The 22,589-nt window shown below is 41.5% G+C and overlaps 1 protein-coding gene across 3 annotated transcripts in view; it reads left to right on the forward strand.

Annotated features, from left to right (window-relative positions):
* Positions 1-12,478, forward strand: part of CFAP53 (cilia and flagella associated protein 53) — a 40,844-nt gene extending 28,366 nt beyond the window's left edge. The window contains exons 8-9 of one of the 3 annotated variants that reach the window (XM_050767757.1): positions 5,678-5,910; positions 12,257-12,478. In XM_050767757.1, the coding sequence (XP_050623714.1) occupies positions 5,678-5,906 (229 nt within the window). In that variant the 3' untranslated portion in view covers positions 5,907-5,910; positions 12,257-12,478. Of the gene's footprint in view, positions 1-5,677; positions 6,096-9,806; positions 10,980-12,256 lie in introns of those variants that run through there. The other 2 variants (XM_050767756.1, XM_050767755.1) reach the window with 2 other exon arrangements.
* Positions 12,479-22,589: the final 10,111 nt, after the last annotated feature.

Below are 22,589 nucleotides of genomic sequence, written 5' to 3' on the forward strand. Positions count from 1 at the left end.
TACTTGGGAGCCGAAGTGGGAAGATCACTTGAGTACAGGAGTTAAACACAGCAGCTATGATTGTGCCACTACACTCCAACCTGGGCAACAGGCAAGATCTGTCTCAAAAAAACAAAAACTAAAACAGATTTTCAACATAGAAGACCATGTGCCATAATTCATGCATTATTGACATTATTTTGCATTAGTGTTACACTTGTCCTTCTAGAAGCTCAAAGCAGTTTACAAAATTTCATGTAAAAGTAGGCACCAACTGTCTTCGTAAAATTAAATTCCATTGCCATTATGTATATTATGATTATACACATAAGTTGTTAGGCTGGATGAATATCTTTAAAAATAAAATAAATTTGAAACACTTAAAAAATAGGCACCAACCTTAAATCCTAATAAAATAGGAAGAAGTTTTTTTTTGCTCCATGAAGTAAATCCTTAAAAGCAGGCTGGCCTAATCAGCTAGATTAGCAGAATGGCTTATAGGGACAGGATTCCATACAAATGTCCCCAGGAGGATGTGTTTAGCCTTACTGCATTAGAAAACTCTGGATGCTTTGGGAAATACCACTGCCCTCCTCTGACAAGGGCTGGGATTAGTTTCCTTCTGATCATCACAACCAGGCTCAAGTGGGGGAAACAGGCGGCTACCTCCCTGCAGCTTTTCTTATACCATCGCACTCTCTTCCCACTGGTGGCCATGATACCTAAATCAGGCAGTCAGTGTAGTGGAGGAAGAGGACCTGGTTTCTCTGATTACTGGTCACCCTCCCTGTTCCTGGGGCCTGTCCCTTGACTTACTCACACTTGGTGCATAGAAATAAGCTTTTCTCTTTCTAGAAAAAGTATGGTTAATGTGCCTGATCCTATTCTCACTTTGGGGTCACAAACAACAATATCTGTCCTACTGTTCTGAGTTCTTGCTACTGCCTCTGCTGTGGAAATCTTTTCTTCTCATATATATGTGTGTGTGTATATATGTGTGTGTGTGTGTGTGTGTGTGTGTATATATATATATATTTTTTTTTTTGAGCTGGAGTCTTGCTGTGTCACCTAGGCTGGAGTGCAGTGGTGCAACCTCAGCTTACTACAATCTCTGCCTCCCGGGTTCAAGCAATTCTCTGCCTCAGCCTCCCGAGTACCTGGGATTACAGGCACGTGCCACCACGCCTGGCTAATTTTTATTATTTTTAGTAGAGACAGGGTTTCACCACCTTGACCAGGCTGGTCTTGAACTCCTGACCTCGTGATCCCCTCGCCTCGGCCTCCCAAAGTGTTGGGATTACAGGCGTGAGCCACCGCGCCTGGCCTCCTTCTCATTTTTAAAAAGTCTCCTGTTGGAGATTTGGGAGGACTCAATAAATATCACATCTCTTCCCTGCTAAACTTCTGAATCAGCGGAGAGATAAGGAAAAAATTATGGCAGAGGTATTACAGTTACCTATTGCTACATAACAAAACACCCTGAAATGTGTGGTTTAAAGCAATTTATGATTATCTCTTATGATTCTGTGGGTCAACAAGGCTCGTCTAGGTAGTTCTTGCTTGGAACATCTCATATCGTTGAAGTCAGATCCACATGACTGAGGCTATATTCATCTAAAGGCTCAACCTAGGATACCTACTCATATAGGGAGCAGTGTATGCTGACTGGAGTCAGGGATCTCGGTTATCAACTAGGAGTTTTAGTTGTCACCTGGAACCCCTATGTGTGGGCTCTCCATGTGATCTGGACTTCTCACAATGTGGTGGCTTGTTCTGAGAGGGAGAGTTCTAATAACAAGTATACCAACAGCTGGGAAGAAGAAGCTGCCAGGCCAGTTAAGAGCTACAGCTGGGACTGGCATAGCATTACTTCTGCCATATTCCATTGGTCATAAAAGTAGTTACAGGGCCCATCCTGATTCAAGGAGATGGAGAAAGAAGCTCCACCTCTTGAAATGGTAGTAGAGGTTCACATTGCTGAAGAGCATAACTAGGCTGGTGGCATGGGGGTAAAAGAATTTACCAAGACAGTTGTAGGTACAGGCAGATTTATTAGAGAAAGTAGGAAAATTCAGTGCAAGAAAGCAATGGCAGCCAGCAAGAGAGGAGCTGACTGCCAGGAAACAAAGGCTTGCTGGAGATTTTATAGGATGGTTCTTGGGCTACTTGATAACACCAAGGTAGCAGGGAGCTAACTTGCATTCTTCTGTCAGCCGAGGTGTTTGATGATAAATCGAAGCATTTGATGATAAGCAGGAAGTTTGTGAGTTTTGTATGTTATCTGCACAGGAGGGCTATATGTCCTGAGCCATGAACAAAGGCAGACCTATAGCTTATCTGCTTTATCTCTTTGCTTTCTCCTGGTTCCACCAGCCTGATTCCTTTTCCCTAATTAGGAGTACACATATGGGGAGGAAGATAGTACTGTGGCCATCTTTGGAAAATGGAATCTACCATAGAGGGGTATCCAAATTATCTTTATTTCTGATAAAAGTTGATGGAGTGTTTTCTGACCCCAACAACAGATTCTCTGATTCTTCAGACACCAACTGGATGTCCAAGAATTCAATTCAGTTCTGATAGTAACTACCCCTGGTTAGTACAGACCCCACAGGGTAAGGGCTTAGTCCCACAAACTGCTAACACTTCAGACACCAGATGCTAGTCCCAGACCACCTTCTGATCAACCAGCTATAAATTGGAGTTCCCATGACCTCCTCCTCAGGTTCAACAGTTTGCTAGAATTGCTCACAGAAATCAAGAACACATTTGACTTATGTTTACCAGTTTATCACAATGGACACAACTCAGGAACAGCCAAGTGGAAGAGAAGCATAGGGGCTTCCGTGCTCTCTGTGGGTGCACCATCCTTTCAGCACCTCTCTGTGTCACCATCACAGATGCCCTCAGAACATCCTTGTTCAAGAGGTTTTAGAGCTTCATCTCCAGCCCCCACCTTCCCCTCCTGAGAGGTCAGTGGGTGGGGCTGAAAGTCCTAACCCCCTCATCACTTGGTCTTTCTAGTGACCAACCCCATCCTGAGGCCACCCAGGGGCCCTACCCTAAGTCAGCTTATTAGCATAAAATCAGGTGTTCCTATGAATGACAAAAGATACTTTTACCACTCAGGAAATTACAAGAGTTGTAGGAGCTCTGTGCCAAGAAGTGGGAACAAAGATCAAATATAATTCTTATTATACCACAGCTGATATTAAAAATGTGGCTTATATTTCTAGCCATTGAAACTACAAAGAGGCCAGGCATGGTGGCTTACACTTGTAATCCCACCACTTTGGGAGGCCAAGATGGGCGGATCTTGATCCCAGGAGTTTAAGACCAGCCTGTGCAACATGGTGTAACTCTGTCTCTAAAAAAATACAGCAACAACAAAAAAATTAGCTGGGTGTGGTTGTGTGCACCTGTAGTCCCAGATACCTGGGATGCTGTGGTGGGCGGATCACCTGAACCTGGGAGGTTGAGGCTGCAGTGAGCCATGATTGTGTGATTGTTCCAGTAGTGTACTCCAGCCTGGGTGACAGAGTGAGACCTGGTCTAAAAAAAAAAAAAAAAGGAAAGAAACTACAAAGAAAAAAATATGGCTTATAAATTGTAAAATTATATAACCATTATGGAAAACAGTATGGAGGTTCCTCCAAAAAACTAATATTAAAACTACTACATAATCCAGCAATCCCACTTCTGGGTATACGTCCAAAAATTAAAAGCAGGGTCTCGAAGAGATACTTGCACAGAAATATTCATAGCACTTTTCACAGTATTCAAGAGGTAGAAGCAACCCAAGGGTCTATTAATGAAACGAATAAACAAAACATGGTATATATTTATGACGGAATATTATTCAGCCTTAAAAAGCAAGGAAATCCTGTCACATGCCATAGTACGGATGAACCTTGAGGACATTATGCTAAGTGAAATAAGCCAGTCACAAAAAGACAAATACTGTATGATTCTATTTTTATGAGACATATAAAGTAGTCAGATTTATAGAAACATAAAGTAGAATGGTGGTTACCAGGGGTTGTGGGGAGGAAAGAGGGGAGGGGAGTTTCAGATTTGCAAGATGAAAAAGTTCTGGAGATCTCTTTTACAGCAATATGAAGAGACTTAACTGCTGAACTGTACACTTAAAAATGGTTAAGATGTAAATTTGTTATGTGGGTTTTTTTGTTTGTTTGTTTTTGTTTTTGTTTTTTGACAAGGTCTTGCTCTATTGCCCAGGCTGGGGTGCAGTAGTGTGATCACGGCTCACTGAAACCTCAACCTCCTGGGCTCAGACAATCCACCCATTTCAGCAGGGACCACAGGCACATGCCACCATGCCTGGCCAATTTTTTATTGTTTTGTACAGATCAGGTCTCCCTATGTTTCCCAGGCTGGTCTCAAACTCCTGTGATCCTCCTGCCTTGGCCTCCTAAGGTACTGGGATTATTAGGTGTATGACCTATGTAATTTTGTTTTGTTTTTTTTTTTGTTTGTTTATTTTTGAGATGGAGTTTCACTCTTGTTACCCAGGCTGGAGTGCAATGGCGCAATCTCGGCTCACTGCAACCTCCACCTCCTGGGTTCAAGCGATTCTCCTGCCTCAGCCTCCTGAGTCCCTGGGATTACAGGCATGTACCACCGTGCCTGGCTAATTTTTGTATTTTTAGTAGAGACGGAGTTTCTCCAGGTTGGTCAGGCTGGTCTTGAACTCTTGAATCAGGTGATCCGCCCACCTCAGCCTCCCAAAGTGCTGGGATTACAGGTATGAGCCACCGTGCCTGTCATAATGTGTTTTTTATTACAATAAAAATTACACTATAAATAAAAAAACTGTCATATATTTAAAATATGGCTTATAGATGCAAGAAATTGTCTAGTTAATACTGAACAGAATGATAAGATGAGGCTAACTTACCCAGTCCCCAGCAGCATGAGACCACTGCAGGCCTCCTGTGCAGGAATGTGGCCCTTTGATTTAGAGCAGAGCAGAAAACAGACGGAGCAGCCTCTAAGATGAAAGGGGAAAAGCTGGCTGGGTGCAGTGGCTCACGCTTATAATGCCAGCACTTTGGGAGGCCAAGGTGGGCAGATCACTTGAGGTCAGGAGTTTGAGACCAGCCTGGCCAAAATGATGAAACCTCATCTCTACTAAAAATACAAAAATTAGCCAGGCATGGTGGTGGGTGCCTGTAATCCCAGCTGCTCAGGAGGCTGAGGCAGAGAATTGCTTTAACTGGGATGCGAAGGTGGCAGTGAGCTGAGATCGCGCAACTGCACTTCAGCCTGGGCGACAGAGTGAGACTCCTTCTCAAAAAAAAAAAAAAAAAAAAAAAAAAGAAAAAAAGAAAGGGGAAAAGTTGAATTGAACAGTTTGCTTATCCTTTCCAATTTTACCCATAGAGAAGAGTGAAGGAAGGGATGGAGGCAAACCAAGAACTATTCCCACATAGCAGTGAACATTGCGAGCAGGGAAGAAGCATTTCCTCTCTAAAATCAATATTTGTTCTAGGATTATATTAATGATTATTGTGTAAGAAACCCATTATTGAGTTTTTCATCTATTTCTTCTCCACTCACCCTGATTTTAATGGGAATTTTAATTTGACTTTACAAATTATATTTTAATTGTAATGCTCTAAATAAATCTAAATGCTTAGTTTTATAATTTTATGCTTTGACATTTCTAATACTTTAGACGCCAATGTTTAGCCCAGGAGTACAGGAAGCAACTTCAGATGCAAATCGCCTACCAGCAGCAGTCCCAAGAAGCAGAGAAGGAAGAGAAACGCCGAGAGTTTGAAGCAGGGATAGCAGCAAACAAGATGTGTTTGGACAAGATCCAGGAGGTCCTGTCCACCCATCAAGTGCTGCCTCAAAACATTCATCCCATGCGCAAGGCATGCCTCAGTGAGCTTCCACCATAGTTCCGTGAGCATCTATGTATCTTTTCTTGGTCTTTTAATATTTTTAACTACAGTATGCTTGTATGCTTCTTTTAACTCCTGGATAAACTGTTCTTTTTTTCCCTGAGTTTGTGTAATTAATTGAACGTAATTTTCTTCCTTTGAATAAACCTGCACCGTTTTCAGAGTTCACAGACTTACAAATCCAAATGCTCTACTTCATCGCATGTTGTTATTTTCCTGCCCCCTTTGCCTCCTTTTTTAACTCGCGTATGACTAGTTCCATTTGCTGACAACTATCTACCCATATGCCCATTTCTTCTTCCTTCCTTTCTCTTCTCTCTCATATACATAATTCAGTGTTAAGAGAGCATTTTTACAGGCAGAACTGGGATTAACAGCCACTTTCATTAACCCACCTATTTAGTCATTAAACATATATTTTCAGAGTGCCTCCCATGTGCCAGGCACTATTCTAGATCCTGAGACTTCAGCAAAAACAAAATATACCCCTTGCTCTTGTTGAGCTTACATACTCAACAGGCAACAAGTGTTAAGTGCCATAAACTGGAAATGGCAGGTGTGCTGTTTCATTTTATATGTGATGATCAGAAAAGGCCTCTTTGAGCAGCTGATATTTGAAAAGAGGTCTGATATTTGAAAAGAGGTCTGAATGACCTAGCCATGGATTATCTGCAAGGTAATCATCTAAGGCAGAGGAAAAAGCCAGTGCAAGGTCCCTTGGGAAGAAGCCTGCTGAGTGCATTTGAGGCATAATATTTGTGCTGGAGTAGAGTCAGTAAACATAGATTAATCAGAAAGGTAGTTGGGGCCAGATGATGTAAGGCCTTGGAACCATGGTAAAGGCTGACTTTTGCTTCACTAAAGGGAGCTGTTACAGGGTTTTCAAGAGAGGAGCAACACAATATGATATAAGAGGGTTGCTGGCTGCTATGTCTAGAATAGACATCAGGGAGATAGAAACAAGCATGTTAAGTGATTGCAGCCAGGCATGGTGGCTCACACCTGTAATCCCAACAGTCTGGGAGGCCAAGGCGGGTGGATCACTTGAGGTCAGGAGATCGAGACCAGCCTGACAAACATGATGAAACCCTGCCTCTACTAAAAATACAAAAATTAGCCAGGTGTGGTGGCGTGCGCCTATAATCCCAGCTACTTGGGAGGCTGAGGCAAGAGAATCACTTGAGCCCGGGAGACAGAGGTTGCGGTGAGCCAAGATTGCGCCACTGCACTCCAGCATGGGTGACAGAGTGAGACTCTGTCTCAAAAAAGAAAAAAATAATGTTAAGTGATTACAATAATCCAGGTAAGAGGTGGTGGTAGTGTGGTAGCCAGCCTCCAAGATGACTCCCCATGATCTTCTCCTGTATTTATGTCCAACCTCCCTGAATCACGGCTGATCTGCAGGACCAATAGAACGGAGTATAACTTCCAAGACGAGGTCATAAAAGACACTGCAGCTCAGTCAGCCACTTATGCTAGTAAGGATAGGATGCTCAAGAAGCCCTTCAAAGAGGCCCATGTGGGGAGGCATTGAAGCCTTCCGCCGAAAGGCAGCACAACATGCCAGCCATGTGCATGAGCAACCTTGGAAGATCCTCCAGCCCCTGCATCAGTTAGGCATTCAGATGACTACCGCCCTGGCTGATGACTTAACTGCAATTTCATTAGAGATCTAAGTCAGACTGCTCAGTCAAGGTGTTCCTGATTCCCAACCCACAGAAACTGAGAAATAACAGATGTCTGTTGTGGTTTAAGCCACTAAGTTTTGTGGTATATCATTAGGCAGCAATAGAAAACGAATATGGGTTGTATCTTGGGCACTGTGAGAGAGGTCAGATTCTATTTTAAAGGTAGAGCCAACAAGATGTGCTGATGGATGTGTATGTTGAGTGTAGGGCTTGAAAGAAAGTCATAAAATAGAACTCCAAACTTCTGATCTAAGCAACAAACCAGTAAACTGCCTCTGTGGTGGGAAACATTTGACCTATCTCTCAAGTTGTGAACCTGGAGATGTTAGCTAAATGAAGTCAAAGAAATTAAGAAGTTACTGGGTGATTCTCATCAATAGTCAATTTGGCATTCTACCTCTGCACTGCACTGTGTTTTTTATATATCAAAATATGTTTTCTGTTACACCAGTTTTTGTGAAAAACAAATCTGGAAAGGTCTGAAATTTACATCCTTTTCCTAGAGTCATTAGACACAATGAAATATTTTAAAACTCTAGGAAACCCTAAAGTAATGAAACCTAGTTACCTTTGTTTAATCCTCTGTTACTCATACTTACTTGATCTTGAAACCCTTTGTAAAAAAATCAAACCGATTAACACCTTTTGGTAAATGCTCATCTTTCTTCTGCATATTCACATGATTCATTACATCATTTCCATGGGATATTCAGAGAAGCTTTCTGCAGGATATTACTTTCTAAATAAAACAGTGCTTTATTTCTAGTAGCTTGGCCAATGTTTTATGTAAAAATTCTAGAGAAATTTATTCTTTTAGACAGTATTTTAAAAGCTATATTGAGGTATAATTTCCATACCATAAAGTCTACCCATTGTGAGTGATTTATAAAGTGATTCTTGGTAAATTTAGAGCTTTGCAATCATCACCACAATTTAGTTTTAGAATGCTTCCATCACCCCCAAAAAGTTTTCTTGTGCATGTTTACACAAAACCCTACTTCTTTACCCTGTGCCAAGCAAACACTGACCAACTTGTGTCTCCACAGTTGTCTTTTCTTCAAATTTCATATTAATAGAATCACTCAATATGTACTCTTTCATGTTAGCCTTTCACTTAACATGTTTTTGAGGTTCATCATGATACAGGATGCATCTGTAGTTTATTCCTTTTGATTTCTGTAGTATTCTATTGTATGGATATACCACATTTTACACATCCATTCACTAGTTCAGGGACATTTGCATTATTTCTAAGTTTTGGCTGCTATGAACATTCACATACCAGTCTTTGTGTGAACATACACTTTCATTTCTCTTGGTTAGATATGTAGAAATGGAATTGCTAGGTCTTATGGTGTTTTTCACTTAAGTTGCCGGGCTGTTTCTTTTCTTTTCTTTTTTTTTTTTTTTTGAGATGGAATCTCGCTCTGTTGCCCAGGTTGGAGTGCAGTGGCACAATCTGGGCTCACTGCAAGCTCCGCCTCCTGGGTTCATGACATTCTCATGCCTCAGTCTCCCAAGTAGTAGGGACTACAGGTGCCTGCCACCACGCCCGGCTAATTTTTTGTATTTTTAGTAGAGATGGGGTTTCACTGTGTTAGCCAGGATGGTCTCGATCTCCTGACCTCGTGATCCACCTGCCTTGGCCTCCCATAGTGCTGGGATTACAGGCGTAAGCCACTACACCCGACCCAGGCTGTTTCAAGTGACTGCATCATATTACGTTCCCACTGCAATGTATGAAGGTTCCATTTTCACCACATCCTTGTCAGCACTTGTAATGGCAATTCTAGTGACTGTGGAAGGTATCTCATTGTGGTTTTAATTTGCACTTTCCTAATGACTAGTGATGTTGAGCATTTTTTCATGAGCTTCTTAGCCCATCATATGTCTTATTCTGTGAAGTATTTATTCAGATCTTTTCCTCCATTTTCTAATTGGGTTGTCTTCTTATTACTGAGTTGGAGGAGTTCTTTATATAGTCTGGAAACAAGTCTCAGCTACTTGGGAGGCTAAGATGGGAGGATCACTTGAGCCCAGGAGGATGAGGCTGTAGTGAGATCTGATGGTGCCATTGCACTCCAGTCTGGGTGACAGAGCAAGACCCTGCCTCTGAAAAAAAATTTTTTTTGGTCTTTGTCTTTGACTTTGCAAGAAACAGAAGCCCAAAGAAATCTCCTGTCTCTTGGTCTGGTACTTTTTGTTACAGGAAGTCAGGGACCCCGAATGGAGGGACCGGCTGGAGCCACGGCAGAGGAACATAAATTGTGAAGATTTCATCTTAATATGGACATTTATCAATTCTCAAATAATACTTTTATAATTTCTTATGCCTGTCTTTAATCCCTTAATCCTGTTATCATTGTAAGCTGAGGATGTGCGTCACTTCAGGACCACTGTGATAATTGTGTTAACTGTACAAATTGATTGTAAAACATGTGTGTTTGAACAATATGAAATCAGTGCACCTTGAAAAAGAACAGAATAATAGTGATTTTTATGGAACAAGGGAAGACAAGCATAAGGTCTGACTGCCTGCGGGGTCGGGCAAAAAGAGCCATATTTTTCTTCTTGCAGAGAGTCTATAAATGGACATGCAAGTAGGAAACATATCGCTAAATTCTTTTCCTAGCAAGGAATATTAATATTAATACCCTGGGAAAAGAATGCATTCCTTGGGGGAGGTCTATAAATGGCCACTCTGGGAATGTCTGTCTTGTGCAGTTGAGGTAAAGATTGAGATTAGCCCTGATCTCCTGTAGAACCCTCAGGCTTACTCGGGTTGGGAAAAAGCCCTGGTAAATTATTATTCTTATTGGGCTTATGTGCCTTTTTCTCCACTTATTTGATCTCTCACCTGGATGGATACTCCTGTGGAGATCTATACTAACGACAGTGTGTAGCCTGGAGCTACAGATGACCATTGCCCCACTCAATCAGGAGAAGAAGGCACTGTGTTTAATGTTACTATGGGTTGTACATACCCTCCTCTGTGCCTCGGACATGCACCTGGTTGTATCCATGTAGAAACTCGAGTCTGGGCTGCTTACCTTCCGGAGAGACCAGCCACAGGGGAATGGGGACATTTGGTCTCTGGCCTCTCCCTTTCTCCTTTAAGACAAATGAAATGGGGAGTAATAGGATATACCCCATACTTTCAATATAAACCTGTAGGAAAACCATGTCCTAAAAATATTGAGGGCCCATCTAAAACTTTAATTTGGGAAGATTGTGTTAACTCACATGCAGTAGTATTAAAAAATGACTCATATGGTTTAGTAATAGACTGGGCACCAAAGGGCTATTTAGAAAACAATTGCTCCTCTGGCGGAAGGAAATGCCTGGAGGCTACTTATTTTTTTTCTTATTGGGAGGACAAGGATCATCATCGTACTTTGCATAGGAGGTTCAGCTCATTCTTTCCCTTAAAATGGGAAGGGCATTACCCCACTTAGGCCTCATATGATATTCCCCATTCTGAGTCCAGAACACCCAGAACTTTGGAAATTGGCTATTGCCATGTCTGGACTGCGAATATGGGAAGGGGAAACTTTTCTGTCTGTTGTCCCCACTACCACCCCTTGCATCCATGATTCTGAACCCCATGATAAATCCCCTTTGAACCCTCTTCCTCTTCCTTTATGGGACTCCAATTGGCATTATGATAATTCTTCTCGACCCAGGTATGCCCCTCTACCTCTTCGGCATCCCCAGGCACCTCGGATTGCTTCTTTATGGTGGAGAACATTGGGCATTGCCACCACCACTCCTCTCCCTCAGTATCAACCTAGATTCAAACATCCTGCTTTGTTTACCTCCAACCTGACTATTCTTGTACAGAGTTGTGTTAAGCCTCCTTACATGCTGTTAGTGGGAAATATCAAAATTTGGACAAACAATCAAACTGTCCAATGTATTAATTGTCATTTATATACTTGTGTTAACTCCCGTTTTGACTTCAGGAAAAGTATAATGTTGGTTCGAGCTCGAGAAGGAATCTGAATACTGGTAACTTTACCCCAACCTTGGGAATCTTACCCCTCAGTACATTTAATTAATGATGTGTTACAATGAATTCTCAAAAGATCTAGGAGATTTGTTTTCACTTTAATTGCTGTGATCATGGGCCTAATTACAGTCACTGCACTGGCCACCACTGCCAGAGTGGCATTACACCAATGTATTCAAACGACTCATTTTGTTAATGATTGGCAAGCCAATTCCACCCAAATGTGGAATTATCAACAGGGCATTGATCAAAAATTAGCTAATCAAATTAATGATTTAAGACAATCTATTATTTGGCTTGGAGATTGGCTAATGAGTCTCAAACATCGCATGCAAATGCAGTGTGATTGCAACACTTCTGATTTCTGCATTGCCCTGTATTCCTACAATGAGACTGATCATTCATGGGAAATGGTCAAAGGACATCTTCTGGTTAGGGAAGATAATTTATCATTGGACATAACTAAATTAAAGAAACAAAGTTTTGAAGCCTCTCAAGCTCATTTATCCATTGTGCCTAGAGCTGAGGCATTAGATCAGATGGCAGAAAGTCTTTCTGGACTAAACCTGATGACTTGGATTAAGTCTGTTGGGGTTCCACTGTAGTAAATTTTGGAATCATGTTTTTCTATTTAATCAACTTGTTTTTAGTGTGCTGGACCAGTCAAAGAATCTTGCTTCAAAACCGAGAGAATGAACAAGTCTTCATCGCCATGGCACATTTATGTAAAAAGAAAGGGAGAAATGTTATGGCAAGTCAGGGACCCCGAATGGAGGGACTGGCTGGAGCCATGGCAGAGGAACATAAATTGTGAAGATTTCATCTTAATATGGACATTTATCAGTTCTCAAATAATACTTTTATAATTTCTTATGCCTGTCTTTAATCTCTTAATCCTGTTATCTTCGTAAGCTGAGGATGTGCGTCACCTCAGGACCACTGTGATAATTGTGTTAACTGTATAAATTGATTGTAAAACATGTGTGTTTGAACAATATGAAATCAGTGCACCTTGAAAAAGAACAGAATAATAGTGATTTTTATGGAACAAGGGAAGACAAGCATAAGGTCTGACTGCCTGCGGGGTCAGGCAAAAAGAGCCATATTTTTCTTCTTGCAGAGTCTATAAATGGACGTGCAAGTAGGAAACATATCGCTAAATTCTTTTCCTAGCAAGGAATATTAATACCCTGGGAAAAGAATGCATTCCTTGGGGGAGGTCTATAAATGGCCACTCTGGGAATGTCTGTCTTGTGTAGTTGAGATAAGGACTGAGATTAGTCCTGATCTCCTGTAGAACCCTCAGGCTTACTAGGGTTGGGAAAACTCAGCCCTGGTAAATTTGTGGTCAGACCGGTTCTCTGCTCTCAAACCCTGTTTTCTGTTTTTTAAGATGTTTATCAAGACAATACATGTACCACTGAACAGAGACCCTTATCAGTGGTTCTGCTTTTGCCCTTTGCCTTGTGATCTTTGTTGGACCGTTATCAGTGGCTCTGCTTTTGCCCTTTGCCTTGTGATCTTTGTTGGACCCTTATCAGTGGTTCTGCTTTTGCTCTTTGCCCTGTTCCCTCAGAAGCATGTGATCTTTGTTGGACCCTTATCAGTGGTTCTACTTTTTGCCCGTTGAAGCATGTGATGTTTGTACCTACTCTCTGTTCTTACACCCCCTCCCCTTTTGAAACCCTCAATAAAAACTTGCTGGTCTGAGACTCAGGTGGGCATCATGGTGCTACTGATTTGTGATGTCACCCCTGGTGGCCCAGCTGTAAAATTCCTCTGTTTATACTGTCTCTCTTTATTTCTCAGCCAGGCAACACATGGAAAATAGAAAGAATCTATGTTGAAATATTGGGTGCAGGTTCCCCCAATAACTTTTTCCATCACATACTGCAGGGGCCTTTGAAAACAGTATGCTGAGAATAGATAGGGCTCAAGGACAGTATCTCCAATTGAACTTTTAATGAACTCCCGTAGGCACCAAGAAGGTGGGCAGATAAGGAAGAGCATAGAAACAAGGAACTGAGTAGAAGGTTACATCTGGGAAAAGAAAGTTTGTTTTGCATTGCATTCTTTCTGCTGACGTGGGGTTTATGGGGTATAAATAAAGTGAGGCAGAGGCCCTGAGTGCGGCCGCCATGTTCTCTGTGTGTCTTTGTCTTTTGTGTGTTCTTTCATTCTCCACCACCCCCGGCACAGACCCCAACAAGTGGCACAGCGAGCAGGGTCAGCACGGGTGAGTAGGGGAGAACAAGAAGGGGAACCCCCTAGGGGCGGGTAAGGCCCGGATATTTTTAAGGGGAACCTTCTTAAGCTTTCATTATGGGAATTCCATCTCTCTGGCCTCAGAATATTTACGCCTGTTTCAAGGACTATTGCTGTCTATAGGAGTAGAAGTGAAAGAAAAAGACTTTGAAGTGATTGTTTGCCCATGTTGAACAACATTGTTACTGGTTTCAGTATCAGACTAAAGTGCAGCTGAGTCGGAGAGAATGGTTACAGGTAGTAAAAGCTCTGCTTAGAGCTCTCCAGTTAGGGGATATTATGCCTCTAAAATTGTGGACCTTGTGTAACTGTCACTCAGACATTAGAGTTACTTGAGACTGATTCAGAGTGTGGTAATGTTGCCACAGGAGGAAAGGTATCTGAGGATTTGGGAAAAAATAAATCTGAAATGGAGCCCATTTGTGCCAGGGTAACAGAGGATGGGGGGGTAGCAAAAGGGGGAGAAGAGAAAAAGCCAGCTCTTCCTTTTTCTAAGGGAAATTCTGACATGCAGTGTATTATGGAAATGCTTCAACAAATATTACAGATACATTCTTCTAATTCACCTTTGCGAGCTTTCCCTGTTTCTTTTCCTTCTGCCCTGTTAAAAGAGGATTTTCCAGTGCCTCCAACCCCCCGGCTTCCTTACCTTTACCTTTGTCTGGCAAAGTTTTCTCAGTGCCCTGCCCGCCATTGGGGGAGGGAGAAAAGGAAAAGATAAAAAAAATTTAAGGAGCTGGATCTGTTTCCAATTATTTGTGCTTCTTTTGCTCCTAATGCTCAGTTTTTAAATGGTGGCAATAATGTCCAATTTAATCCCTTACAAATTAAATTTTTAAAAGAAATGAAAGCTGCCATTTTTAACTATGGATCTCAATCTCCTTTTATCCTTGGTCTTCTTGATGTTTTTTCATCAGAAAATTTGATGATTCCTATAGACTGGAAGACTTTGGGGAAGGCTTTTCTTGATCGTTCTCAGTGGTTACAATTGCACAGCTGGTAAATGGACAAGGCACATGTACAGGCTAGAAAAAATGTTATGTGTGATCCCCCAGGACCCACTGAGGAACAACTCACAGGCACGGGCCAATATGCTACTCTTAATGCTCAGGCTGGTTTAGATGATGTTGCCCTTACTCAAATCAAGATTTTGTTTTTAAGGGCCTGAAATAAGATAGATTTTCTTATTTCCTTTCCTCTGTGAAGATTTTACAGGGCACAAATGAACCATATCCAGATTTTGTAGCCCGTCTTCAGGATGCTGTCTTGAAAATTGTGGGTGCTGGCCTTGCTTCAAAAATTTTGTTACAAACATTGTCTTTTAAAAATGCTTATGCTGACTGTCAAAAATTGTTAAAATCGTTAAAAGGCCAATGGGGCCAATTTAGATAAATATATTAAAACTTGTGTTAGTGTTGGAGGGGCTATTTATAATGCTCAATTATTTGCTGGAGCTTTGTCTAAAGCCTTAAAAGGAAATAACAAACAAGGTGTTTGCTTGCAGTGTGGTAAACCTAGACATTTCAAAAAAGGAATGTCATAAAAATTGAACACTTTTATCCCTCAAGGCAGAAAGCTGCCTTCAGAGGTGTACAAATGTTGTGATAAAGGTCGACATTGGACAAATAAATACAATACAAGTCTACTACAATACTCAGTGAGCAATGGCCTACAACATCAAGGAATAAATTCAAGTCCTCCTTAAGGATCCCACACCTTACCCCAGTTTCTCAGCTTTATGCGGCAACTAAGCAGAGCACCGCTGCTGACTTAGCTATTACTCAGCCTTATACTTTGTCTCCTAATAGAGGAGTATATAAATTAGCTATTAGAGTGTGTGGCCCTTTGCCAAAAGGACATGATGTTACTAATAAAATTCTTATTATGGTACAAGTCTCACAATTTATACACCTAGAGGCAGGGGAACGTATTCTCAATAGGGAGGGTTTGGTAGCACAGAAAAAACTGTTTTTTGGGAAACTTTAGTTTCTAATCAAAAGCCCTTATTTCATTGCACATTAATGGAATAGTTTTTAAAGGGTTAATTGATATGGGGGTGAATATGTCTATTATTTGTTTAAATTAGTGGCCTATACAATGGGAAAAAAGACAAGTTTCAGTTATACTCACTGGCTTGGGTGCTGCTTCTGTGGTTTATCAAGACGTAGAACCTTTAACCTGTGCCGGTCCTAAAGGTCAACAAGGTCAAGTTTTTTTTATTATTCCTATCAATATTAATCTTTGGGGACAAAATCTTTCATAACATTTTGGTGCTTTTTTAAACATTCTTCACATTTCCTCAGCTGCCAAAAATATGATGTTCAAAATGGGCTACAATCCTTTAAACTCATAGCCACTGTTCACCAGCCTCAAGTTTTATAATTAAAGTGTAAAACGACCACTCCTCTTTAGGTGAAACAGTGGCCATTATCTAAAGAAATACTTAGGACTTTAAAAGAGTAAGTCAAAAAACAAATGGCCGAGAGGAATCTAAAGCCACGTACTTCTGCATGAATTCCCATCTTTGTCTTGTTCTTAAAATTATAAATGTTTACATTCAACCTAGGGAAAGTTTACAGCCTGGTCTTCCTAATCCTGCCCTTATCCCACAAAGTTAAAAATTAATGGTCATAGATGTCAAAAATTGTTTTTTCTCTATTCCATTACAACCTCAAGATTGTAAAAAGTTTGCCTTTATTATTCCTAAATATAATAATGGACAACCTATTCAAAAATATCAGCAGAAGCTTCTTCCCCAGGGTATACTTAATAGCCCTACTATATGTCAAAAATTCATACATAGGACTTTAAATCCTGTAAACAATCAGTTTCCAACTGTGTTAATTTATCATTGTATGGATCTTCTCTGTCCCTGTTTTTAATAATTTTCAGCCACTTTCTCGATATCAATGGAAAGTTTTACCTCAAGGTATGTTAAACAGCCCTACCTTGTGTCAAGAATTTGTCCATAGGGCCTTGGATCCTGTTCGAAAGCGTCATCCTTCTGTTCTTTTATATCATTATATGGATGACATTCTTCTTGCTGCACCCACCAGAGAAAAGCAGCAAGATGCTTTTGTATCAAACTCAGCTTTCCTTTTACTCACTTAATATTGCTCCAGAAAAAATTCAACTGGATTTTCCTATTCAATATTTAGGTTATACCTTAGGAACACAAAATATTCGACCCCAAAAAACTCAAATTCGACGTGATCATTTAAAAACATTAAATGGTTTTCAAAAGCTTCTAGGAGACATTAATTGGATGCGTCCTGTTTTAGGAATACCAACATATCAGTTACAACATCTTTTTTCTATTCTAGAAGGAGACAGTCACTTGGACAGCTCACGCCATTTAACTCCTTTGGCTTTACAGGAATTCCAGCTTGTAGAAGAGCAACTTCAAAAGGCCCATTTACATTATCTCCTTCCCGATGTTCCCTTTACATTCTCCTACAGGAATGATTCATCAGACCAATCGGCCGCTAGAATGGATCCTTTTGTCCAATAAAATATCTAAACGCTTGGCTACTTATATCGATCGTTTAGCTGAACTGATCATCAAAGGACGACATTGTTGTCAACAACTTTGGGGAGGAGATCCTTCCTTAATTATTTCTCAATTCACTCATAGTTACATCACTTATCTTCTTGCAACTTCTGATTCTTGGCAAGTTGCTTGCGCTTCCTTTGTTGGACAATTTTCTACCCAATATCCTAAGTCTCCGATCTTTTCATTTGTTAGACAACATTTTGTGTTGCCTTTCTCACTAATTTCTGTATTTCCTGTTCAAGGTCCTACCTTTTTTACCGATGCTAGTAGCAATGGTAAGGCTGGATATTGGAGTGTTCATCAATCTCGAGTTACAGTTTATCCTTATCCCTCGGTGCAACAGGGAGAACTGTTTGCTATTCTCATGGTCTTACTTGATTTCCCTACTACTAGTTGTAATATTGTTAGTGATTCTCAATATGCCGTTTATGTTACTTCTTATATTTCTCAGGCCACTTTACCTCTTTGTGCTACTTCTTCTCTTCAAAAACTCTTTTCCTTGTTATCTTCTACTTTGAGCCAACGTCGAGCTCCTTTATTCATCACTCATCTTCGTTCTCATTCTCAACTTCCTGAACCATTAGTTGATGATAATACTCAGATTGATTCGCTTTTAATCGGCCACCTACATGCTGCAGAACAAAACAAGCTCGTTCTCTTATTCGAGCTTGTCCTTCCTGTGCTCCTTTGAGCATTCCATCCTTCCATCCTGGGGTTAATCCACGAGATGTCCCTTCTTTTGGACGATTAAAGTATGTTCATCATACCATTGATACCTTTTCTCATTTTCAATGGGCCACTCCGTTGCCATCTGAGAAAGCTGATTCTGTTATTACACATCTCTTAGCTTGTTTCGCCATCATGGGCATTCCTCTTATACTTAAAACTAATAATGCCCCTGCTTATGTCTCTCATAAATTATAAGTTTTCTTACAGCAATACAATATTCAACATATCACCAGTATCCTGGGCAACAGTGAAGGTCAAGCCATCATTGGGCGTGCAAATTTAACTTTAAAAACTCAACTACTAAAACAAAAAGGGGGAAATGAGCCCCCCAGAAAATAGATTTTGAAGGTTCTTTTTACCTTAATTTTTTTGAATCAATGGAGACAATTGCAAGACTCCGCTGTCGTAACCCATCTTTCCTCACCTCCCTCGGTGATAGTCCCCGCTGACAATTTAAAGGTTTGGTATCCTAATGAAGAAGGTAAGTATATTCAAGGGCAAGTTCTAAAACAGGGACGGGGCTATGCTCTTGTCCTTACAGGGAGCAGACCTGAGTGGTTTCCTACAAGATGATTGAAACCCTGTTGAAAAGAAAACTGGATTCAGCATGCATTTCTTCCTTTGTTGGATGTGCCTCGGCGGGGGACTTATTTCTCTTAGTGAGGCTTTGTATGAATATTGGACTTATATTCCCTTTCCACCCTTGTATCAGGGAGTCGCCTGGGGGGAGGCGGAAATTAAGGTTTTCACCAATGACATTACTTGGATGCCGTCCCCCTATATGGACAAGGACAACATAGAACGGGAAACAGGAATTATAATCAGCACATGCCAATTTGGAGTGGAAGGACTTCCAATATGTATGGGAAATAGTCCTCATTGTCTCCGAAAATCGCATGAAGCTTGGGCTGTTCGCTATAATCATAGTCATGTGGCTGCTAATACTGTTATTATTGTAACTAGAAGCTTTCAGTATAATCATACTGTATATAGTAATGAAACTATTCCTAGTTCTTTACCTTTTTGTCCTATTCCAGAGGTTTCTCCTAATATTGAGGTGCTGGAGTGGCAACAATGTCGGGGAACTAAACCCCGGATTTTATTAGAATACAATGGGATGCAAATAACTGATTGGAGTATGCATGGTGATTTTCAAACAAAATTTAGTCACATACCTTTGAAATGGCACCGGGTAAATGAAAGTATTGCCGCTAACAGTAATGAAACCTTGGTATGGCGTGAAGGAGGCCTGAAGTACAGAGTCATCTTTGGCAGTTGTTAGCTGCAGGCGATGCCATTAGCACTTTTGTGGGGAATATGTCCCTTAATCTTTCTAACCCAAATAACTCCTTTCATATTCAGTTATATTGGAATACCTCCCGATATATTATTGCTTGTGTCCGTAAGCCCTACCTATTATTAGCGGAGAATTTGACATGGGATAATAATACGGGAATTGTTAATTGTACGGATACGTGTACATTTTTGTCTTGCCTCAGTCATTCTTGGTGGCACAACTTTACTGGGGATATTTATATCCTCAGGGCTCGTAAGGAAATTTGGCCACCTGTTAACCTTACGCGACCGTGGGGGGCATCACCTCTTGAAACTTATATTTGGACTTCTCTCCAGTGAACCCGCCGTGCCCTTGGACTTATAATTGCCTCGGTGATGAGCCTTGTCGCCATCGTCTCCACTGTGGCCGTAGCAGGGCTCGCTCTACATCAAAGTATACAAAATGCTGAATTTGTGCAGCAATGGCATGAACAATCTCACCGGTTATGGCTTCAACAATGAAACATTGATTCTCAACTTGCTGAAAGATTGGACAACATGGAGCAAGCATTGACATGGCTTGGAGATCAGTTCACTGTACTCAGTACTCGGATGACATTACAATGTGATTGGAACTCCACTCAATTTTGTGTAATGCCTGTGCCTTTTAACATCTCTCAAAATTGGACTGTAATCCAAAAATTATTAGTAGGCCATAAAAATATTAGTTTGGACATCCAAGAGCTCACTCAGAACATTTCCAAAACATTTCGACAACAATTACATGTGTTGTCTGGAACTGTAACCCTTCAGGAGCTGGGTCAGCGCCTTGCTGCCTTTAACCCATGGACCCAGATGAAAACATGGATTTCTACAATCTCTGGAAGTATATTGCTTTGGGCACTTGGATTGGGTCTACTTCTTTTGGTGATTCGATGCTCCCTCCATCGCCTCCAAAAACAAAAGAAAACACAGGAACAAATATGGGCTACCTTTTTAGGATTGAGGCAAAACAAAAACAAAAAGGGGGAAATGCAGGGGCCTTTGAAAACAGTATGCTGAGAATAGATAGGGCTCAAGGACAGTATCTCCAATTGAACTTTTAATGAACTCCCATAGGCGCCAAGAAGGCGGGCAGATAAGGAAGAGCATAGAAACAAGGAACTGAGTAGAAGGTTACATCTGGGAAAAGAAAGTTTGTTTTGCATTGCATTCTTTCTGCTGACGTGGGGTTTATGGGGTATAAATAAAGTGAGGCGGAGGCTCTGAGTGCGGCCGCCATGTTCTCTGTGTGTCTTTGTCTTTTGTGTGTTCTTTCATTCTCCACCACCCCCGGCACGGACCCCAACACATACCATCATGATTTCTTACCAAAATCTAATTTGGTATCAAAGTACTCTTAATCAATATGCCCTTTAAGGCTTGCTATTTAGCAATGCTGTTGGCATTTTCACTCCATTGGCATCATTTTGTGGTCTCTGTCCAGACCTTTATGCTTGCTAACATAGCATTTGGTGCAGATCCATCAAATACATCAATGCATGCACATTTCATAAATTACACACAGGCATGAATATTTTTCCTTCTATAAACCATCCTTCTGATATTTTGATTACCTTATATAAATAGGGCAAACAGCCTCTCAGAATATAGATGAAAATTTCATCTAATAAAAAGAATATCTTCTTCTCTAGAAAGACCCCTGAGATAACTGGAAAAGCATATTTTATTGCAGTTAGTGCAGGGAACAATAAAAAGATGCAATTCCATTTATGCCTCTTGTGAAGCTGTCAGCTGAACAAGGGCTCTGAGAGCCTAAACTGCCTCCAAATATCAGGTTTTTTTTCTATAAAATGCTAAGACATGTGTTTTGGGTACAGGCTAGGGGTTATTAGCTTAGTGCTTCCAAGCACTGCTATGTGAGACTTTTATTTGAAATGACTTTGTAGATATAGTTCTGGGGAAATGGATATAGCGAGAGAGTTTCAGGCTAAGTTCTTGCCCTATATGTGTGACTTCAGGTTGGGCTTTCTGGGATTCATTTTTCTTCCCTAAACCTGAGCTGAAAGGGACCTGAGAGGGTGTACTAGTTCAAGTCTTTCCCTTTATAGATGTGAACTCATCTTGGGTTTGGTTCTCCCGAAAGCAGAGCCTGAGATGAGGACTTGGGAGCAGTTAGATTATGTGGTTGGTGATCCAGGAAGCAGAGGTAGGGAGGCTGTGGGGAAGGAACCATGACAAGAATGTGCTGCAGAGCAGTTATCACTGCAGGTAACTGGGTCTCATTGCACTTGGGGATCTGCTGAGGAACTGTCTAGAAAGCCTCTCAGGTTTGAAGTGCACAAGGCTGGAGGCTGGAGCACTGATCTCCCCACTCTTGCCTGCTTTGGTAAAGGGTTGTCTCTAAGGGCACTGACCCCCCACACCAGGTGGTGAGGCCTATAGAGGCTGTGAGGTACTCCTTCCTAAGCCACCCTGTCCAAAGCTCTATTTAGCACCTGTGTTTGCTGTTGCCACCTTGTGGTCATATCTTTCTCCTTGATCAACCTCAAATCCCTCTAAGCCTGGCAGAGAGGCAGAGGGAAACCTACTGTCAAAGAAGTGATCTTTTTTTTTTTGAGACGGAGTCTCGCTCTGTCGCCCAGGCTGGAGTGCAGTGGCCGGATCTCAGCTCACTGCAAGCTCTGCCTCCCGGGTTCACGCCATTCTCCTGTCTCAGCCTCCCGAGTAGCTAGGACTGCACAAAGGAGTGATCTTTAACTTAATGACCAGAAGACAGGAAGGGGCAAAATGTCTCGCTCTTCAACCCCACACAAGACCCAGAGGCTTATGGAGATGAGGGGGCCAGCATCCAGAAAGGGAGGAGGAGAGAGGCGCTCCTGGGGACAGGGGGATGGATCACCAGGCAGCCCAGTGGGGCATCTTTGGGTTCAGAGCTCCCAGGGGCACACAGTTCGTGACCTCACTACTGCCAGGACCTATCGTATCAACAGGGGACAGCTGTGCGGTGAAGTTGCACCGGGTATGCAAAGCAGGCAGGCTCTAAATGGCTAAACATTTGCTTGTTCAGGCTGTATTTAAAATCGACTGTATCAACATTTGCATATGGTGTCAGCGGATTTTTGAGCTAATGGGTCTCAGACTGCAGTAAAGAAATAAAC

The sequence above is a fragment of the Macaca thibetana genome, chromosome 18, assembly GCF_024542745.1.
Source record: "Macaca thibetana thibetana isolate TM-01 chromosome 18, ASM2454274v1, whole genome shotgun sequence".
In the NCBI taxonomy this organism is placed as follows: Eukaryota; Metazoa; Chordata; class Mammalia; order Primates; family Cercopithecidae; genus Macaca; species Macaca thibetana.